The sequence below is a fragment of the Myxine glutinosa genome, chromosome 4 (assembly GCF_964187855.1).
Source record: "Myxine glutinosa chromosome 4, kmMyxGlut1.1, whole genome shotgun sequence".
NCBI lineage: Eukaryota > Metazoa > Chordata > Myxini > Myxiniformes > Myxinidae > Myxine > Myxine glutinosa.
In genome coordinates, this window is record NC_136264.1 from 52,917,203 (window position 1) to 52,939,784 (window position 22,582).

The 22,582-nt window shown below is 42.6% G+C and overlaps 1 protein-coding gene across 1 annotated transcript in view; it reads left to right on the forward strand.

The window, feature by feature from the left end:
- LOC137425744 (transient receptor potential cation channel subfamily V member 6-like) overlaps nt 1–22,378 on the forward strand; it is a 105,819-nt gene extending 83,441 nt beyond the window's left edge. The window contains exons 8-13 of the mRNA XM_078775220.1: nt 10,306–10,382; nt 11,780–11,945; nt 19,681–19,747; nt 20,735–21,003; nt 21,930–22,036; nt 22,135–22,378. Of these exons, the coding sequence (XP_078631346.1) occupies nt 10,306–10,382; nt 11,780–11,945; nt 19,681–19,747; nt 20,735–21,003; nt 21,930–22,036; nt 22,135–22,378 (930 nt within the window). The remainder of the gene's footprint in view (nt 1–10,305; nt 10,383–11,779; nt 11,946–19,680; nt 19,748–20,734; nt 21,004–21,929; nt 22,037–22,134) is intronic.
- The last annotated feature ends 204 nt before the right edge of the window (nt 22,379–22,582 follow it).

The window sequence follows — 22,582 nt, forward strand, 5'->3', positions numbered from 1 at the left end:
AATTACTCATTAAATTACACCATTTCAGCATCGTATTGATTGCTGAAATGTTCATGGGTTTGAACACACCTTAAAAGAGGTATGCTTTGCGGTGTTGCCCACCTACCACGTTGAATTAAATTACATCATTTCAGCATCGTATTGATTGCTGAAATGTTCATGGGTTTGAACACACCTTAAAAGAGGTATGCTTTGCGGTGTTGCCCACCTACCACGTTTAATTAAATTACATCATTTCAGCATCGTATTGATTGCTGAAATGTTCATGGGTTTGAACACACCTTAAAAGAGGTATGCTTTGCGGTGTTGCCCACCTACCACGTTTAATTAAATTACATCATTTCAATTAAAAAAACATCGCTTCTACTGCTCCAGCCGCAGCATTCGTCACTTTGTCTGCTCATCCGCATGACCAAAACGAAATAAAGGGAGCTCAACCATTACACAGCGCTTTTAATGGCGCATGCCATAGGAGCTCAACGCAATTTCGACTCGGCCAGAAAACGAGCAAATTTTGCAGGATGTTAACTGGAATTAGTCGTGAAAATATATCCAAAATACACAAAAATACACACCCACACAAATAAACAACATTTATTCCGTTCAACAGAACAAACATTTCCTATATCATGACATGCATGTCTTCAAAATTATATGACCAAGAGAAAAAGTAAAACTAATTAAAAACTGCGGGCAGTGATGATCCGGGGACCATACCGCTCCATCCTGATTGGACGAGTGCGTGCTAGAGTCGTTAACAACGACAGTCCAGATCCGATTGTTCAAAATTTCAACTCAATCGATCGAAAAATGAACGCAGGGATGCATTTTAAAGGTGCAGTGGCACTAACTGAGTTGCCACGAATATGGCCACGAAATTGCCAATATGGCCATCACAAAATATTTTCCTTAATCAATTGGCTCATAGCATAACCAATCTGCAAGTATTTCATCCGAAGATGTATCTCTGAGGAATTTTAATTAAATAAGTCATTTATAAATCAACGAGTTAATTTATTAAATGATTAATCAATAAATCAAAATTTTCCTTGACAGCCACATCACTTGGTCAGTGTCATGTCCAAATATCAGCTTCCTTACTCAAAAGGTGCCTGAGTTAATGTAATGTAATTACTGTAATAAGATTACTGCAATTACTGTAATGATTACTGTAATTACTGTAATTACCGGAACTGTAATTACTGTAATTACCTCAGGTAATTACTGTAATGTAATTACTGTAATGTAATAAGAAATGTAATTAATTAAATAAGTACTTCATTAATCGCTAATAATTAAATAACTCGTGAATTCTTATCCGATTTACTTAACATTTGAGTGTCCCCAAAACGTTGGAGCAAAACGTTGCAACAACGAAAGTGAAACGTTGTAGCGACGTTGTGGAAACGTCAGCAAAACCCAACATTTGAATGTTCCCAAAACGTTCCCAAAAATGTTCTCTCTCTGTCTGTCTATCTCTCTCTGTCTGTCTCTCTTTCTGTCTGTCTATGTCTCTCTCTGTCTGTCTCTCTCTCTCTGTCTCTCTCTCTGTCTATCTCTCTCTCTTTCTGTCTGTCTCTCTCTCTCTGTCTGTCTCTCTCTGTCTGTCTCTCTCTCTGTCTGTCTCTCTCTGTCTGTCTATCTCTCTCTCTCTGTCTGTGGTTCTCTCTGTCTGTCTCTCTTTCTGTCTGACTATGTCTCTCTCTCTGTCTCTCTCTGTCTATCTCTCTCTGTCTGAATATCATCTTTATCTCTGTCTGTCTCTATGTCTCTCTCTCTTTCTTTCTGTCTCTCTCTCTCTGTCTCTCTGTCTGTTTGTCTGTCTCTGTCTATCTCTCTCTGTCTGTCTCTCTCTCACTTTCTGTCTCTCTCTGTCTATCTCTCTCTGTCTGTCTGTCTGTCTCTCTCTATCTGTCTGAATATCATCTTTATCTCTGTCTGTCTCTATGTCTCTCTCTCTTTCTTTATGTCTCTCTCTCTCTGTCTCTCTGTCTGTTTGTCTCTCTCTATCTGTCTGAATATCATCTTTATCTCTGTCTGTCTCTATGTCTCTCTCTCTTTCTTTCTGTCTCTCTCTCTCTCTGTCTCTCTGTCTGTTTGTCTCTCTCTGTCTATCTCTCTCTGTCTGTCTCTCTCTCACTTTCTGTCTGTCTCTCTTTCTATCTCTCTGTCTGTCTGTCTGTCTGTCTCTCTCTATCTGTCTGAATATCATCTTTATCTCTGTCTGTCTCTATGTCTCTCTCTCTTTCTTTCTGTCTCTCTCTGCCTATCTCTCTCTGTCTGTCTGTCTGTCTCTCTCTATCTGTCTGAATATCATCTTTATCTCCGACTGAGAAGCCAATCATCAAATGCACCTGTCCGTACATTTTGCCACGCCACCTGTGATATAATCCTGTTGTTGACTTCTTGCTGCGACAGACAATCAGTGACATGGTTCTTTTAACAAATAAATCACCAAAGTGTAAAAGAAACTCACCAGATTGATATACTGAGTTAAGAAAGTAAACCCAAGTCAAGAAAAAAAAATATATTCCATATTAAATGCCAAGTCTGTAGTTCAACCAACAACTATTTTGTTCCACATAGGCCAAAAGTCAACAACAATTTCAAAATCCTCAATTTCCATCCGATTTACTTGACATTCGAATGGGATTTAAATATCAAGCACAGGGAGCAGAGGAAAAACACGAAAAAGCAACAGCCCTGGCTTTGCTTCCTGGAAGCTTCCTGGAAGCTTCCTGCAAAACGCTTTGCTTCTCGCAAAACGTCCGCCAATGGGAACTAGAGGGAGGGGAGGGAGAAGGAGCGGGAGCAAGAGACAGGTAGCCGAAATGGAAATGAGGGACAATGAGGGACAGTGAGGGAGTGTCGGTATGCAATTTTCATCCAATCGCCATCTTTCACAATAATTCTGGACCGGCATGAGATGGCGTTGTCTGTCATTAATTTATATTGTAATCAAACGAGTTTTAGACATGGTGGGAAAACTGAAAAAAATTATTTATTTATTTATTTAAAACGGGTGTACACGATTGTACACGTGTACGGACCTTACCGAACCTTACCGAACCGGCAAACAAATCGCCTCATGGTGCACTTCATGAGCCGATTTGCCTGCAGACCAGAGTAAGGCTCTTCACACCCAGCGTATAACGTACGTATCCTCGCAAGCACACAAATAATAGAATCATTTAAAACGTTCCATCCGTGACTTTTACCTCGGACGGTCGTGACAAAAATACGTTTACACTCCTTGGATTACCTATATCGCGGCAAGCCCCACACACACATCCTCCACCATGTTCAGAATTAAACACAAGTTCGTACTTTCATAATGGACCATCCCCAAGACGCCATGCTTACCTTGGCGACGTCCACTCGAAATCCAGCGGTGCCTCCAGATTGTCGTGGAAGTGTATGTGAGACTCAAGACGCCAATGGTCGGAAACAGGTTTTACAAAAGGTCATGACTTCATTAACTGGTTGTTCACTTTCATTCCAATACCAAATAACTACCGTTTAACTCAATGGACCAGGTCACTCTATCCGCATGGTCCTTCTTGTTCGGCCGATGTTCCTCCGCCATTCCCGTCGGGCAGAGGTTCTGATGATGAGTGCTCGTTCGTTCCGTCGGGCAGGGGTTATCGTGGCAAGTGCCCCTTGACTCCAAGTCTCTTCCGTTTATATGGGCAAGCTTCAGTTAATCCTCTGTGCGCTGAAATCGTAATCCCTTCTCCGCTGCTTCTAATCCGTTCTCCGCAAACGTTACTCGGTCGCCTCACTGGCACCAGCTCGCTCCCCTCCTGCTGCGAGTTCCATTTACCAAACAATAGGGGGGTGCTCCAGCCTGGGGCTGTGACCAGGTGGACAAGAGATTACCATGTTCGTGCACATTCCTGACACTCATTTACGAAATCGTCTATCTGCTTCGTTACTAGTCCCTATCAATGAGTTACATTTCCACAACGTGTTGACCCAGTATTAAAATTCATCGAAGGCCTATGGAGCCACGATTCTTCTTCATTTTGAAACTTGAATGTATGGAAAACTTTTTGCTTTACAAAGTAAAAATAGATTAAAACAAACCGTTATTCATAAATATTGTATTCCATAGTTAGTTTACATTATTATGTACATTTTTGAAGTACTGTATTGTTCATTCCATGGTTAGAAAAGAGTTGACTCGCTTTAAACACTGTGTATACACCCCCAGGACCATGGAAAAATACAATTAGACTTCGGTTCAATCCCGAAATTCTGTATTCAGTCGCTGTACTTTTACGAAGTAATGATATAAATAATGAAGTCCTGGGAACATTCTCTCCTCTCCTTCTCCTCTCTCTTTTCCCTCTCTCTTTTCCCTCTTACATTCCCCTCTTTCATTCTCCTCTCTCCTTCCCCGTGCCCACATAACAGTCAACACATTCAAAATGGCTGTTGGAATACATTTTGCCGATTTTCTCAACATTAGCTGAAACTGAGACCTGAACCACCCAGTGACTGTGATGGTGAATTAGAGTCGAGATAAACCCGTGAGGGAGACTCGATGAACTTTATGTTACAGGCCTTTGAAAATGCATTTCGTTCTATAAATGGTAACTTTCATTGAATTTTCTTCCCGTTTTTTTTTTCAACCAAGTCTAAAACCATGTTAGCAACTGCAAAAAATGAAATGAGATGTCGAATTAGAGTTGAAATAAAACTGTGAGAGAGAGAGAGAGCAAGATACTACGGGCCTAACAAAAGAGGCCTCAAAGCTATGCAAGGAAAGAAAATGGTGGATATTTGTTTTTGATGCCTCTTCCAGAATGGGTGGAGCTACTCCATCAACGGAGGAGGCTACACCCCCAGACAAACTCGGACAGACTCATAGACAGAATCACCTATGGAGAATATTATGATAATTATGATAATTATGACGTCATAGGTCACGTTAAAGATTTCACAATTGTATTTCCTTTTGCTATGAAACGCATCTTGTTTGGGTGGTGTATAATCACTCCGAACAAAACAGGCATTGCCTGGTTTCCTTTGTTAACTCAACTGGACTATTTCCAGCTGTGTTTTTGTTGACACCCAGTGTCCGTCATCCGTCGTCTGTCTGTCTGTCGTCTGTAAACAATTCGACGTCTACGCTCTAAAAGTCACAAATATTGATTAAATTTGATGAAACTTGTTATGCAGCATCTTTAAGACATAAACTAGTTTGGGATTGCATGGTGCCATCTTGGAAAAACTGAAAAACTTTGCCCCTCAATATTTCCGAAAGCGCTGCATATAAAAATTTGAGACATGGCTCATTGTAAAGAACTCTCCATGTGGAATAACATATGTTAATGACAATGTCGAAGGTGCCTCCGTTATGACATCATAATTCGCCAAATACAAACCTTCATCTTATTTAAAGGATGAAGTGTGTTTGTCGTAAGGATGAAGAAAAGGAGGGAGGTTAAGAGTGGAGGTTGGAAAGTTATAAGTTTGGGGAGGTGTATGGGATATGTTGCCAGAGAGTACAAGGAAAGGGTGAGGGCCAGGTATGAGCAACTTGGGGAAGAAAAAGGTTTGGAGAAGGAGGGAAATAAGTACAGAGAGGCATTTAGGGGAATTACAGAAGAGTTGTGTGGAAGGACGTCAGGGAAGGGTGCATTGTCGAGGGCGAGAAACCAGGTATGGTGGACGGAGGAAGTAGCGAAGGCAGATTGTGTAATGGAGATTTGGAAGAGGATATAGAAGATTAAGGATAGAGGGAGGCAACCGGATGCAGGGTTGTTGCACCTGTAAGGGCAGAGGAAGAAGTCAACAATGAGAGCTTTGGATAAGGTGAGGAATTATATTGAAGATGAGGTGTACAAGAATTGGAAGGAGTGGAAGACAGGGTTAACTGTGCTGATATGGAAGGGGAAGGTGGATGTTCACGATCCGGGGAAGTACAGGCGCATTACACTTAGTCATGAAGTTCTTAGTCATGTCATGAAGGTGGTTCTGGAGAGGCTTCTGGACAGGAGGATAAGGAAGAGTGAGGAGAAGGAGATCCGTGAAAAGCAGCAGGGGTTTAGAAAGGGTAGGGTAACGACAGGTGGGATGTTTGCCCCGAGACAGCTGGTGGAAAAGAGGTTTGAGGTGCAAGGTGAAATGGCATTGGGACTTGTGGATCTCAAGAAGCCCTACAACACTGTCCCGAGAGAGATTGTGATGGCGACACTGAGATGGATGGGAATAATGGAGGCAGAAGTTAGATTCGTGGGAGGGATATACAAGGGACTGAAGGGAAGAGATTTGGTTGGTCCTGGGATGTTGGAGAGGTTCAATGTGAACATTGGTTTGAGGCAGGGAAGCGCTCTGAGCTCACTCCTGTTTATCACGATCTGGTGGATGTGGTGGAGAGTGGGCAGGAGATGCAGGAAGTGCTGGCGAGTGGAAGGAGGTATTTGAGAAACAAGGGCTGAAAATGAGCATGGAGAATACGGAGGTGATGTGGGTTGGTCAGAAGAGAAAATAAATGAAAATCAGGTTAGAGGGGAAGGAGATCAGGCAAAGAAATATGTTTGAGTATCTGGGGGGAGAGGGGGGGGGGGGGAACTGTGACCGGGGATGGTATGTCAGAGGCTGAGGTGTGGAGGAGGATTCTGGTGGGTGCGAATGCATGGAGGAGGGTGGAGGGTGTAATGGCAGACAGAAAGATTTCCATGAGATTGAAAGGAAAGGTTCTGATGTGGTGTGTAACACCGGCATACCTTTACGGGCTGGAGACAGTGGCATTGACAGAAACAGAGGCTGCAGGTTTGCGAAAAGCAACTGGGTCAGAGTGGATTGCGGGGTTTGTTGTTGTTTTGTATGCAACCTGTGGCTGCTGATTTGCATCATTTTTCTGGAAGCGTGTTTGTGCCGCTAATGCAGTGCCACAATTACCAGTGAGCTGATACTCAATTTGCCGACCGCAGAAGGATGACAGGCTGAGTCGACCGCCCTGGCGTTAATTCAACGATCGACTGGGATTCAAACTCAGGATCCTAGCATCCCAAGCCAGCACCCTAACCGCTAAGCCTTTTTCTGACCAGAGGTTCTCCCGACCGGAAATTGGTGAAATGCCGACTGAGATGGGCTGGACATTTTGTGTGGATATGGGAACAGCGAATGGCAAAGAGAGCGTATACATTGAGGGAATAAGATAGGAGGAAAAGAGGTAGACCACTGTTGAGATGGGAGGATTGTGGAAAGAGGGATATCAGTAAGGTGGGGGTGGTTGGATAATGGAAAGAGTTGGCTGAGGAAAGAGGGGCGTATTGTGGTCAATGCAGGGCAGGAGTTTGGTGCCATCGGACCTCAGTCATTATAAAGGGAAAAGGAGTAGAACAACAACAAGATCTACACAAAATATCCCACAATGTCAAAGTGGAAATTTTTTTGAGAATGTTTTACAAATTAATTTCAAATGAATAGCTGAGATGTCTTGATTCAATAGGTATTCAATCCCTTTGCTTTGACACTCCAAATTGAGCACAGGTGCATCCAATATCCTTCGCTCATCCTTGAGATGTCTCTACAACTTGATTGGAGTCCACCTGTGGCCAAATTTTTGTGTTCTGTCCACTCAAAAATTTTCATACTGATCGGATCAAATATTGTACTTGTGGAATTAAGACGTCATAATGAAAACACCGATTACATCATCATTAACATATCTCATTCACCATGAGGGAGTACTTGACAATGGACCCATGCTTCAATTTTTCCATTAGCGGTTTTGGAGATATGGAGGTGCAAAGTTTTTTTAGTTTTTCCAAGATAGCACATGTACCACGTGACCTATGACGTCATAGTTATCATTAAAAAATTCTACAGATCATGTTCGGTAAAATCCTGTTACCATTATAACTTGTGAACCAGTGATGGGTTTTTACCCAAACTTGGTAGAAGTATATTTTATGACGCAAAGATGAACTGATTATATTTTGGCATCAAAGGTGAAGAGTATGGTGGCTTTATGATTTTGGTGAGGTTGGAGGTCATGTCAGGTAAAATGTGATGCTTGAGAACAACTGAATGGATTTAAATCAAACTTGGTACAAGTATGTATAATGATGTAATGATGTCGGCGGAGGCATAACGGTTGACATCATGACGTCGAAGAGTGTCGTTTTAGTTTACATCGACTTACTTTTATTTTGAAAAATAAAAAGGTTGGTGTTTTGTCGACTATTATTGAGTATATCTTCGTGCAAACCTTTTGAATGTTGTTCATAAATCAAGGCAAGACAGATGCAAATAGGAGCACTTCCTCCCCAATTGTAAATGCACCTACCTTCTCATTATTAAAATAGTATGCATGTACTAGGAACAGGATCTGGGCCAGCTTGATGCATTTTCAGAAGTAGGATGCTGGGTTACTTTGAATTATATGACCAATTATTGTCTGAATTAACCAACACGTTCGAATGTGATACCCGAGGGAGTTTTTCAGTGGAAAGATTGGGTGCTTCCTGCTCCAGAAAATAACAGTTTGGGCAGTGAGAACCACCACAACGTTGGGTCCCATCGTTACCAGTGCATGTCAGAGCAGAAACTCTACCACAAAGTCCAAGGAACCGTCTGTAGAACTCCGAGATATAATTGTGAGGAGGCATAGATCTAGGGAAGGGTATAAAACAACTTATATAGTTGAAAGTTCCCAAGAGCACAGTGAGCTCCATCATTAGGAAATGGAAATAATATGGAACTACTCAGACTCTTCCTCGAGCTGACTGTCTGACCAAACTGGGCAACTGGGCAAGAAGGACCTTGGTCAGGGAGGTGACCAAGAACCCAATGGCCACTCTGACAGAACTAAAGAGTACATGGCTGAAATGAGAGAACCTGCCGGAAGAATAACAGTCTCTGTAGCACTTCGCAAATCTAGAATTTGTGGGGGAGTGGCCTGATGGAAGCCACCCTCAAAAAAGCACATGACAGCACACCTGAAGTTTGCAAAAAGGTATGGGAAAGCTTGAGGCAAAAGATTATGTGATATGATGAAATGAAAATTGAACTCTTTGGCCTCGATGCAAAATGCTACATCTGGCAGTAACCCAGCAAAGCTCATCATCCATCTAATACCATCCCTACTGAGAAGCATGGTCGTGACAGCATCATGCTATGGGGATGCTTTTCTGCAGCAGGGATTATTGGGAGACTTGTAAGGATCGAGCGAACAATGAATGGATCCAAATACAGGCAAATCCTTGAGGAGAAGCTGCTTCAGAATGCACAAGACCTTGGACTGGCCTTCATCTGCAGCTCGATAGAGTTCTACTCTTCCCTTTTTGTTGATGCCTGTACCTCACATATTGATGCCATGGAGACCAATATCATTGAACTTGCCTGTGACAAAACTAATTATTTGGGCCTGTTACACATGCATCCCAGATGGGTTGGTGCCCTGTCTTCTACAGCCTACTTTCTGGTCGTGCACCCACTGCCCTTTCTGTGATGCCCCCCAAACCCTCCACCAGGTTTCTCCAGTGTACACAGTCTGTCAATATCACTTCTCGTGAAACAACCTCAAATTCGGGTATATGGAATTGACCTCCTCGGTTTGTTCAATTTCATTCTTCCCTCCAGGGCTGCAAGTTGGCTGTGCATCTCCTCTTCAGCTCACCCCCAATCTATACTCATGATCTTTTCTACCCTCATTTAGCCTCCTGAAGCCTACTGCTTCCTTCACAGGTTAAGTTTTCCCTCCTCTCCCTGCATCCTCCTTTCCTTTTTTGTTTAATCGGCAATTTCCTTCTTGTTTTTTAAGCCCTCATAATCTCTGTATTTAAGCGTTTGTTCACATATTGGATAATCGTCCCCCAACCCTCGGCTCCCTCGTTCTTCCCCACATCCATCCTTCCTCCAAGTGTCCCGATACGCCACTGGTGGTGTGCTTCCATTCTTTCCACTGTACACTCGCATAAAAATTAGAAAAGAAAAGCGATTAAAGTTATTGTTTACTCGCTTTTGGGTAGTCACCACTGAAGTTGCAAACATTGGTTGGAGCACGGCTGCATTTATTTGTCACTTAGCCTCTGCAGGTGGCCAGACCAGAGAAAGGTAACATTTATTTTAAGAGTTACTCTTATGTACTGCAAACATTATTGGTAACACCCATCACTCTTCTTGCAAAACAGTGGTTCAAACAAAAATGGTGCTCCATATTGAGAAAACAATTCATGGTTGGGCTTGCAGCAAAGGTGGTAACAACTGTTTCCTTCTTTTTTTTTTTTAATTGAGTGTAATAATATTCCTACATGGTGTGAAAATGATTTTCCTCCTGCATCTACACAGGTGCCGGACATGGTCCATATGGGGGTCAAACATTACTTTGGAAGCACAGTTACTGGTGGCCCCTTTCACATAATCATGTAAGTTTTACAACTTTTGAGTGAATGCTTTTGTCTGACTGAATGTGGCTGAATGTGGGCCAAAAAATGTACCTGATTTCAAAATGAAATTGCAGGATAACCACAAGGGATGGGATTGAGCAATAACGTCTTAGGTAGTAGGTTGGAGACAGCAACCGCCCAGGGTGGTACTATCGTTCTGACTTAGGTTAGCGTTAAAGTGGTGCCCGGAACCATCTTACACTCTCCGTGTCATGATTGCTGATCTTACTTTTTGTCTCACTTAAACTATCGCTACTGGGAGGGATAGCTTTAATCTCTCTTTTTCACAAACAAACATCACACACTTTTCATCACACACTTTTCTTTTCTTTTATTTAAGGCCTGGCCTCGATGAGGGCTATATAGTCCGTGCCTGGACCCTTAAACATAAAAAGTACGTTAATCATGCAAAAGTCATTTAATTTTTTTTACTAAGTAACTTTTATTTCCTTTTACTGAATAACAAGTGTGGGTTTAGTGCCAAAAGGATTTATGGGCCATATTTCGTTGAGAACCCTGAAAATGACGAAGCAGTATTAGGGAATGGTGAACGATATGTGCGAATGCTAGATAGTTATTTTTGGAGATGCGTACAGAATGAAATAGGCGTGTGGTTCCAGCATGATGGGGACACAGCACACACTTTCCGCCTGGCAAAGCAATGCCGTGATAAACATTTTCCATGGTCTTCTATAAACCTTAATGAAAAAGTCTTTCAGGAGAACCTAATAACAATAATTTGTGATCTGAAGGATTTTGTGGCATTGTCATTGGCAATATTAGGCGTGAACCGCTGCGGGCTGTAATCGGCAACTGTCCTGCGAGGATTCACATGTGTGCTCAGAATGTTGGAAGACATTTTGAAAATCTGTATTGGTGGAAATAAACTTGAAAGATCCCTCTATTTGTTTTTTATTTCACACTCATATCGAAGTTCATTTAATGTTTATTGAATTTTGAAATCGGGTTCATTTTTGCCCGACCATGTATAAAGGAGAAGATACAATGTAATACTCCTTTCTGTAAAGGCCAGTGTGAGTCTGCATCAGCATAAAAGATCAAAACTAGAATTTATCAACACTTTATATGGCTATATGTTTACCGGCATGGAAAAAGTGTTAGCCATCATTGGAGCAAGATTGCTTTGATAAAGTACTCATGCTCGAAACATCAGCTGCTCATAGTTTCCCATGATGGTAAACATACCCTTAATAATGTTTAGTTGATAAAATCCATTGTTTATGATGAAGGCTTGAAATAAGGGTGGGGCTAAGAAGGGAGTATAGAAGAAATGAGAAATAAAGGGCAACATTATAGTGAGGTTCGGGGAATGACTATCCGATTAATGTATATGTCATGCATGATCTTGTGTGCAGGACGTGTTATGCATGGTTGGTACTAGTGCTGATGGTAATGCGTCTGACGAGCACGTCTGGCGAGTACATCCCCATGTCTGTGGCGCTTATTCTTGGATGGTGCAACACTATGTTCTTTGCCCGTGGGTTCCAAATGCTTGGACCCTTCACCATCATGATACAAAAGGTGATCTAAACTGCAATGAGAGGCAAAGCTCTAAATATGACTAACAATGTGTGAATCTAACATGTTGACAGAAGATGGTAAGTATGTACATAGTAAGCATCTCGTATAGGTGTGGTTGACCATAATAACTCATGTCCATGAGCAAGTTGTCCTATCGTGGTATTTGGAGTGGCAGAGAGTTCAATTCGTTGGTCACATCGCCTGCTTTTGAGCCCTTACAATGTTGGATTGATCATAAAAACTGTTCGATATCATCAGGAAGAGGTGCTGCATTTCTGTGCATATTGTCTTTTGGATGTGGATGTAAAGGTGACAATCTTGTCTGTATTATATTGTGGACATATTAAAAAACGGAATGGTTTATTTCAAAAAGAGTTTACAATTGTGCACTAGTACCTGGCCAAATTCCCTGCTTCACCTTAGTTGTGCAGGGTATCCATAAAGTCCTTAAGTGTAACTTTTATAACTTTTGATGTACACATGATAGAAACAAACTATAAATGGTTCATGAAAACCTAATTACCTCTGCCACCGAAGGTGGATGGCCGTTACGTATTCACCCCTGTTTGTCCGCTTGTTTGTTTGCGAGGAGGATATCTCGAAAAAGTTCTGAATTAATTCGGACAAAACTTGGTGGACAGGTTGGGTTTGTGACGAGGACAAATTGATTATATTTTTGTGCATATCTGGTTGCTACAATTTTTGTGATTCTTCACCATTGACAGATAGAGCCAAAAACCATACTTAGCATAATATGTCAAAACCTTCTGGATGGATTATGACAAAACTTGGTGGTAGAGTTGGGTAGGTGACAAGAACAAGCATGTTAGATTAGATTTGAGGTCTGGGTGCAGAATCGGCCTATCGTTGAAAGACAAAACGTAAACTTTTCAGCCTGGCGGAGGTATGCGCTCTGTCGAGTGCCGTTCAAGTTCATCAAGCTTTTACTAAATACAGTTCAAATTCTTATGCTTTAACATAACCGCCATCTTTCGTAATACATCATTCAATCCAAATTCCAACTTGTCGAAGACATTCTCCATTTGCTGCCAAGTAATTTTATGAATTGAATTTATGATGGTAGCTCTAAGTTCATCCAAAGAATGTGGTTTTGAGGAGTAAACAACAGTTTTACATAGCCCCGTGAAATGTGGTCCATTCCGACGTGGCCAAGAAATTAGAGATTTTGAGTTTGTGGAAAACCTGCCTTTTGAGAAGGGGCAGCTCATAACTGTTGGAAAAGACATGAGAAGGTAAATAGAGTTTAGCAGTGAATTGGAAGAAACACTCATCATAACGGCCCATCCTTGAGCTGCCAATGGCCACACAACAATAATCATGTGGCCTCCTGGCCTGCCCAGTATTTTCTGGTCTAGTCAATGGCGGAGATACACAAGGAGCCATTTCTCGGAAGCAGAAACCGAAGTTTCTGACCTGGTCACTCCATCTACACACAAGTGGTTATTTATGGTAAATGTATTTCAAAGCCTGTAATTTAAGGCCTACTTGTTTTAGCAGCTACTGGAGCAGTATGTTGATTTTTTAAACTCAACTGGACTACCGTCCAGTTGGGTTCATCACATACTGAACCCTCCGGTGTCCGTCGTCTGTCGTCGTCTGTCGTCTGTCATCCGTTAACTTTTCGACGTTAACACTCCAGCGTCCACAAATATCAACCGATACTGATCAAACTTGACATGCAGCATCGTTACCCCAAGGACCAGGTTGGTATTACATTTCAGCCAGATCCGTTGGAAAATGGCGGACTTAGGCGACCATTTTGTTTTTGGTCATGAAAACGACGTTAACACTCTAGCGTCCACAAATATTAACAGATTTTGATCAAACTTAGAATGTTTAACCCTTACCACACAAGGTCGGTTGCTATTGCATTCCAACCCGATCCGTCACAAAATGGCCGCCATAGGCCGCCATATTGTTTTCAGCTCCGAAACGACGTTAAGACTAACGTCCACAAATATTTATGGATTTTGATCAAACTTGGTGTGTGAGACTCTTACCACACAAGGTAGGTTGCTATCGCATGTCAACCCGATCTGTCACAAAATGGCCCCCATAGGCCGGCATATTTTTTTCAGCTCTTAAGAAAAGCACAATAATTTAGGATGCTGAAACTGAGAAAGAAGTGAACACAACATTTACGAAAGTGAAATGTATATATATAGAAATTGACAAAAAAAGAATAATTTCAGGATGCCGAAGCTGAAGAAGAAGAGTGCTAGTCAGAGACCTGCTGCTGCGCACGGAATGAGTGGGTTGAGAGTGCATGATATTGGCTCTGGATTGACAAATCAGCAAGAGCATAGTCACATGACTGATGAAATTATTACACAAGGTTGTTGGCTTTTCATTTAAGTCAAATCTAGTACAGACAACTGACCTACTTTAAAGTTGTCCAGTCAGTTCAGTTGAGTTCTGCTTCCCTGGAAGCTCTAGTTTATTTTTTTTCCAAGAAAGGTAGCGAGAGGATGCTTGGGAAGCACGTTCATAAAAAGCAAGTCAATACTGCAACAAGGAGAATAGAGGAAGATTCTAAACATTGTGATACATCTTTGAAGTGGGCAATATTGGAGATGGTGGCAAGCGAGTGTAGTCTTTGCTGTAGGTAATGTGTATAAATGGCACATCTAGGGATTGTAATCGATAGGTTGAAGGAACGGATTACTACTTTGCAGGAAGTAATTGAGTGTAGAAAATTCGTAGATAAAAGTCAGTTATGTCAGTCAGTCAGAAAAGCCAGTCAACCCCAACAATGGCATACAATTAAGAAAGCTGAACCTGCTGCGTAGACTCTGGCACAGTTGTCGGCAGCTTTGCATCAGGAATGGCATCAACTCCATTTGCATTCTCTCTGGTGGTTTTTGCAGGGGATGAGAATCAGTGTTTCATCTACAGCAGTCATTCATTCTAACGGTGCTTACACACATTATTGACCTTTTGAGACATTAATTCCGTGAGATCATTAGATGTCATTATTTTTGGTCATAAGCCCTACATCGCAAGAAATGTTGCCAGCAGCCATATTCCAAAGTCATCCTGGTTTTTTGGTATAAAACGGTGCCAATATAGGGCTGACAGGATAGCCTAGACCTAGAGCTATGCACACTCGCCTCTAAGCTATCTAGCCTGGGTATGAATCGCGACCCAGCTATGAACAGTCATCCCGGTGTTTCACGGGCAGGGTGATTCATCAATATGTGTGTGTGCCGTCCCTCGGGTGGAAGTTGAATGGGCGTCCCATCTACCAGCATTTATTGGTAAAGTAGTGGGGGGGCCAATGTTTTCCCGTTGAATTCAAATGTTAATTTGTGGACACTGGTTGGGTTGTCTTTAGGGATGATAGAAGTTGTAGAAAAAATATGTCTCCATTTTTTTCAAGTTCTTTATAGCGGCCATTTTGGATTATCAAAATGGCGTTTGTTGAAAACCGAAATTGTCATTATCTTGGCTTCTAAATGACCTAGAGTGTTAATTTTGGTGTCCAAATGTACATATTTGCGGATACTTAATCCAATAAACACACATTTATACACCTACATATGATCAAAAGGGTTCTTATGGCAGCCATCTTGGATTTTCACGCACTTATGCCAACACATATATATATTTTTTTCCATCATTTTCACTTCTAAATCACATAAAGGCTGGACTTTAGTGTTCAAATGTACACTTATAATGTCTTTGTGCAATATTTTTAGTTGGCAGTGTTCATTGTTACATTGAAGGATCTCCATCCTCCTCATCATCAGTGTTATCGATTCCCATGGGGCGCTCCTGACCCGTGCTACCACACACCTCTTCATCTGCCCCACACATACACATCTCAGAAGACTGCTGACCATGCAGTTGATTTGCTGTGTCTGTTTCAAGACTGTTATCAGTGTTTGCCATTCATGGGCTGGTGCTGCTACCAATGGCAGGGCGTTGACCTCTGTCAGAGGCTTCGAAGAGGAGAGCAGTGAGTTGTAGGCTGTCCAAGTTGGGATATCGTGATGCTTGATCCTACTGCCAGGTGGTTGTTTTGGATCGTGGACGAGTGACCCAACAGGGTCAGCATGCTGGGGTTCTGCAGCTTGCAGCTGGTCATCTGGTGGGATGATGTCGTCTTGTACGTCCTCAGCTTCAGCTGTTCGCATGATTGTGCGTGAAAGTAGCCACACTGTGTCCGTCGCAGAGTACGGCTTGGTGACATCTGGGTTTGACCGTGTCTTGAAGCTATACGTGGTACCTGTGGCAGATTGTTTGTTTGGTGCTTGGCAAGGAACAAAGTCTGGAGCAGTCAGAACCTTGAGTGAGCGGTGTCTGGCCTTTCGGTCATGTAGTGTCAGTGTTCTATGTTCATCTGTGGAGGGTGCATGTTCCCGTCGTTGGTAGAGTGCCCAGGCTGTAGCATGGAGTGTCCGCTTCCCATCAGGTGTGTCTTCATTGAAGTCACTGTTGTCCACTGCAAAGAAGACAAACGTCCCTATGCGCATGGTTCTTGGAAAGTATACACCCTGTTCTGTCGTAGACTCTATGACTGAGTTGGCCAGCTGTGTCTCCAACCGCAAGATCCGACTATAATCAACAGACAGACCGAACCCATGCAGGAAATCCAGAAGCTTCTTGTTTCTGGTGGACTGATGGACTACAATGGCAACGGCAAGCTGCTGTGGCCATTCTAAGCGATGGCGGAATGGTGCATCTGGCTCTTTGGGCTTGTACGTGACTTGGCGTTTTGACTTGTAGCCGTACATGATGTTCTGACTGATGGTTATAACATCTCGATGAATAGTGGCTGAGCGCATAGTCTCTGGCTCAATGCTCGTGGCTGGTCCTTCCAGTAGCCAGCGGAGGAAAGCATAGAGTACTTTGGGTACATGCTTTTCAGCATCATCAGTGTTCATTTCTCCTTCAAATTGCCATGGGTGCTTGTTCTGACAAGCAATGGCACTGCGGAGAACAGAGGCACTCTCAAACAGTTGTTCGATGTTTTTTTCATTTGTCTTCGTCATTGCATCTTCGACAGCTGCATCACGCACGGCAGTGGAGAATACACAGTCTGACTCGTTTCGACGTTTTGGTTTCATGAAGTGAACGTCATCAATGTGAGAGTTGATTTTCTCCTTCATGCCTTGGGTAGTAGGTGATGGGACATTGTGCACACCATTATTGTCAAGAATCCTGGAGTAAACCGACTTCAGGTCAGACATGTTGAGAATTTCACCAGCTTGGAGTAGAGAGCGAACAAGGCTGACAAACTCAATGTCTGCGGCTATTTTGATAACATTAGTTTCTTGCAGTATGTGTTCTTTGTCATCACTTGATGTCCCACTCTTGGGAGCACGTTGGACATTCTGCACCCAGCATGGGAGATGATACTTGACGTCGATCGCATGAGCATCATGTGCACTGATGGCAGCACTCAGCTGAACTTTCCACTTGTGGTTGCTGCCTTCTTCAACAGCTTTCTTCAGCTGTTTACCTGCGTTGAACGTGCATACAACATGTACACTTTCCTTAGTGACCTCTTGACAGAAGAAACAAAGGTCTCTGTTGAATGGAGTTGATGATGAACGTGTGAAGCGAAGAGTCTCGTCTTGCGTAGAACCTGAGGTACTTGCAGCGGCAGGTGCAGAAGAAGGACGTCCACACCTCTTATGAAGATGCTGGGTGTCGCCATGTTCGCAGGCTTTCTGGTGGCGAACTCTAGCACGCTCCAGGTGAGCAGTGTTGCATGTAGATCCATAACATGCCCGGTGCCACTTTGCTTTATTGTTCCTCAAGTCAGTGGCAGTGAAACAGCTTAATCGTTCGCTGATCTGTTTGAAGTCGGCATCACCATATCGTGCCCTCTCCTGGATGAACTGGAGAAACTTTGCATATGAGCCCAGTGCTGGCTCAGTCACTAGTGCACCTTGGGGATCCTGGCACTGAATGCAAAGTGTGAAATCAGTTTCTTTCTTGGTTTTCTTGCTTTTTGGCTCCATCATAGCTCAGGGTCACGAATCTGGAACATACAAATAACAAATAACAATTAAGATAGATGTGCATTAAGTTAGATTTTGGACACTGGTTCGGCTGTGCCATAAAAACCTATTTTTATCCCTTGTAGGTTATTAAAGAAGGTTTCATTCAATTCTCTATCCCCAAAAATGTACAACTGGACACCAGAATCGAAACTCTAGGTCATTTAGAAGCCAAGATAATGGAATTTTACGTTTTCGACATCCGCCATTTTGAAAATCCAAAATGGCCGCCATAAAGAACTTGAAACAATTGGAGACATATTTTTTCTAGAACTTATATCATCCCTAAAGACAGCCCAACCAGTGTCCAAAAATTAACAAGCAATTTCACCGGGCATTTCAATCTGCTACATTGGCCCCCCCACTAAAGATCCCATAGTGTCCTTCGCGATGAGTAGGCAAGCAGTTGTGGGCACTATGGCCAAATTCCTGCCCTGACCAGCAGAGGGCATTGCATCAGAGGCACAGCTGCACCTTCAGCCAATGATGGCTACCTTGCAATCTTGTGCTGCATACGAACGAAGAAGTGCCATTACAGCCATCCTCTTTGTTTAAAAAAAATAGAATTTGTTGAACATGCACGCTTTGCCAATACTAGGGCATGCCCGTACTATATCTATATCTAAAATTATATCCCCCCCCCCCCCCTCTATTTACATGAAATGGTTTGGTCCAAAGCGAACGGCTTGCGAGTGGTGACAATCCCCCCCCTCTATTTACATGCAATGGTTTGGTCCAAAGCGAACGGCTTCCGGAGTTTGGTAAAGAAATCGCCATCGCGTGCACAAACGCGCAGGAAAGCGAATGAATCGCAAATTCGTTTTTATTAGTTGTAAAACATAGTTTAACGCCAACATAGTTTGCAAACGTGAAATAAATGAATACGCTCTCAAATGTGCCATCCGAGGCAGAGTGTGCCCGCCACGTTCGGCACACGCGATAGTTCGCTGCTCTCTGATTGGTTGAATCGTTTTTTGGACATAGCTCGGTAAGTAATTGTCCGATTAATATGAAAACTTGAAAAGGCACATCCTCGGGTCCCCAGCAATATACCTGGCAAGTTAAAAGTATATCGGACCCGTGGTTGTCGAGAAACAGCGGTCACAGACAAACGTACAGACAGACAGAGATTACTGGAATTATAGATAGATATGGATTTATTGTTTAATAAACGTTACGGATTCTGAATAATTTTCTTGATTATTGCAATGATCCAGAAAAATTGCAGCCCATGCTTAATATTTTCCATGTGTACTCGTTATCTTGTCAATGTTAGAGGACTTTTTTTTCCTTTTTGTAAAATCTCGACATTTCTTTCCTGGAAGTTCTAGCAGTGTCCATGTGTTTTATACCTTTCCCACCCCCTTCCCCGCCTCCCATGCCTCCTCCCCCAAAGCCTTCTCCCTCCCACGGATCTTCCGTTGTCCCTGTTCTCTGCTGTTGTACTTGTGTGCTTCCCTCTCTCTCCCCATCTTGTCTCCCTTTATTGTATGTTTTGTGTGTCCGTTTGTCCTTTTTTTGTGATTGATGTTGGCTCTTTCACGAGCCTCGATCTTGTATACAAAAAAAAAAGACACTAAGTCTGGCATCCCCTTGCTTGGAACTAACCCATCAGGTCTCAGCATGACTTGCTGGTGGGAAAACATGGCATATGATTTAGTTTGGTTGCATGCAGGACTGAGGCCTATGTCTTATTTTACCCACAGATGATTTTTGGAGATCTGTTGCGCTTCTGCTGGTTGATGCTTATGGTCCTAATGGGATTTTCATCTGGTATGTTGTGCACTATTACACTATTCTTTTAAGTAGTTCCCCTCACCAGAGGAGTGGGTATTGCATTTTGGTCTGTTTGTTTGTCTGCACAGAACAAAAGTATGTGTTAATTACATTCGACCCTTTAGAACCACAAGGCCCTTAGGACCCCTACGACGCCTTCAAACCTTTACAACCCTGAGACCCATTAAGACCACCAAGACCTTAAGGACCATTAAGAGACACAAAGACCCTTAAAATTAGTAGGACCCCTAAGACCTTTTAATACACCGAAAACACTTTAGAGCCTTTAGAACCATTGGCTCCTTTGAGACCCCTAAGAACATTTAGATCCTTCATAAGCCCAATATAGGTGTCGTTTGACTTCTCTTTGGGGGGGGGGGGGGGGGCAAGTGCTTAATATCAGTAATGTGTAGCTCGGTCTGACTTCCAAAATTACCGTTTGTTAGTGTAGTTAGTGTACGTGAAATCACAAATACAGTTTACGTTCATTATTGTTATTCGCGTTTAAATGCGGAATGTTTTATCTTAATTGTAAACAACTGAAAAAAAATTAAGGTGGGGGCATTTCTCCCCTGTCTCCCCACAAGCTCCGCACATGTCCTGGCAAGGGTGTTGAAGACCCTTTAAGATCCTTTGGAACCTGAACACCCTTTAAGACCCTTTAGAATCCTAAAACCCTTTGACCCTTGAAGACCCAAAGATGCAGAGGACCCAAAGAGCATTCAATACCCTGAAGACCCCAAAAAACCTCAAAGACCCAAGACCCAGAGGACCCATAAGACCCATAAGACCCCAAGGATCCAAAATACCCCAGGGACCCAAATGACAAAACCACACATGTCCTGGCAAGGGTCTGCAATCTCTGATTGCTCTTTCTTGCTATTGTTTTGAGCCTTTAGATGTTTTGAGCCTTTAGATGTAAAATGTTTATCTGCACAGTGTTGTAGAAAAATTTCTGTGTTTTGACTGCATTTCCTGGCCCAGCCTTCCACATGTCTTTCCAGATGTTGAGAGCTGAGGACTTCCCACAATTTGATGGTCTGGCTATGGTTATTTTTACCATGTTTCAACTCTTCTTGGGTCTACTTGACATTCCAATACCCTACAACAAGTCTAACCCCTCTATCATCAAGGTTTTCTACCTAGCCTACATGGTATTTGGATTTCTCCTCATGGTCAACCTTCTCATTGCCATGATGGGAGACACCCACTGGAGAGTTGCACATGAACGTGATGAACTCTGGAGAGCCCAGGTGAGCAAACTTTCTCTCTTATCCACACTAAGTTTATCTGATGCTGAAAAATTATTCTGATTGGATTAAAAGCTAGAAGGTATTCATAGAATACTTACCCTGCGCAGTGAACTTGGTGTGAGCCAACTCTTCAGTATTTTTTTTTCTTTGATCCAATATGGCTGCCAGATCTTGTGAGCAATTGCATCATAAATTTATATTCTCTAATATAGAGTAATTGTTGCATAGATCACGCTCATTAAATTTCAAACTGATCAGACTCGTCTAGTTAATGGTGGAGATACACAAGTGGGCGTGAACAGGCTCTGAAAACAGCAGTTGGGAGAAGGCACCCATCAAATGTGGGAGAACTGGAGCAGTTTGCACAAGAAGAGTGGGTCAAACTGCCAGTAGAGAGGTGTAGGAAGCTCATTCATGGATATAGGAAGCGCTTGACTGCAGTTATTTTGTCCAAAGGCTGTGCTACCAAATATTAAGTCATGGGTGTCGATAATTTTGTCAATGCCATTTCTTTTTCTTTTCTGATTTAAACGGATATATTAAGTTCTGAATCAAAAACAAAGGTTCTGTAATATTAACAGTGAAATAAAGAATTGTGGAGACCAAATACTTTTGTCAACTTCAACTTATTTTTGGAGAAAATTGTGAGTTATTTGAAAAAAGTGCAAGGGTACCAGGTGCCAATATTTTTGGCAATGACTATACATAGCACCACCGGGTGGAATCCTGTATTTCAAGTCATAAATCTTAAAATTGGGGGCAATTAGCCTCTCCACAAGGACAGGTTCTTTGCTCATGTGATAAATGTACAAATCTTTCAATTTCTTTCAGAAACTGCAGAAAAAAGTTACTTTGACAGTTTAATTTGACGGTTAATAAAATGTTTTGGGTTGCTTAGCATTCAACTTTTCTTGCATATGTACCAGGTTGCAGCCACTACAGTTCTACTGGAACGCCGGCTTCCACGCTGCCTATGGCCACGTATCGGCATTTATGGCAAGGACTTTGGTCTTGACCACAAATGGTACATCCGGTATGTTTATTGTCATCACAGTCTCGTGAATCTGTTGACAACCCAATTTCGTTTCACCCATTAACTTTGTCTCTAAATATGCACACATCACTCCCTAGAGTTGAGGATCGCAATGATAACATGGCACAGAAGATCAAGCGCTATGCCAGAGCGTTTCATGACTCTGTGAAGAAGTCTGAGGCAGAAGAAGGCACATCTGGGGCTCTTTCTCTCGAGGCACCAAGTCCGTCACCCATCCGGACATCTGCTCGTGGCTGGAAGATCTTGAGGAAAACCACTATGGCAGCCTGTAGTAGTGAATCGGCCTCAACTGATCCAGCCGAGATAGTGTACCATGTCTAAGGTTTGTCAATAAACACTTTGAAGGCTCAACTCTCACGTATGCTGTTTGCAAACCCTGAGCTCCTCCTGGTTACGGAAGTTCCAGATAGATTGCGGCATTGTGATTTGTGAACGAGCAAAAGGCACTGGTTTTGTATATCCTTAATCCCCAATCTGACGTTGAATGTTTTATAGCGTTTGCTCTGTGATGTTGACGTTTGTAAA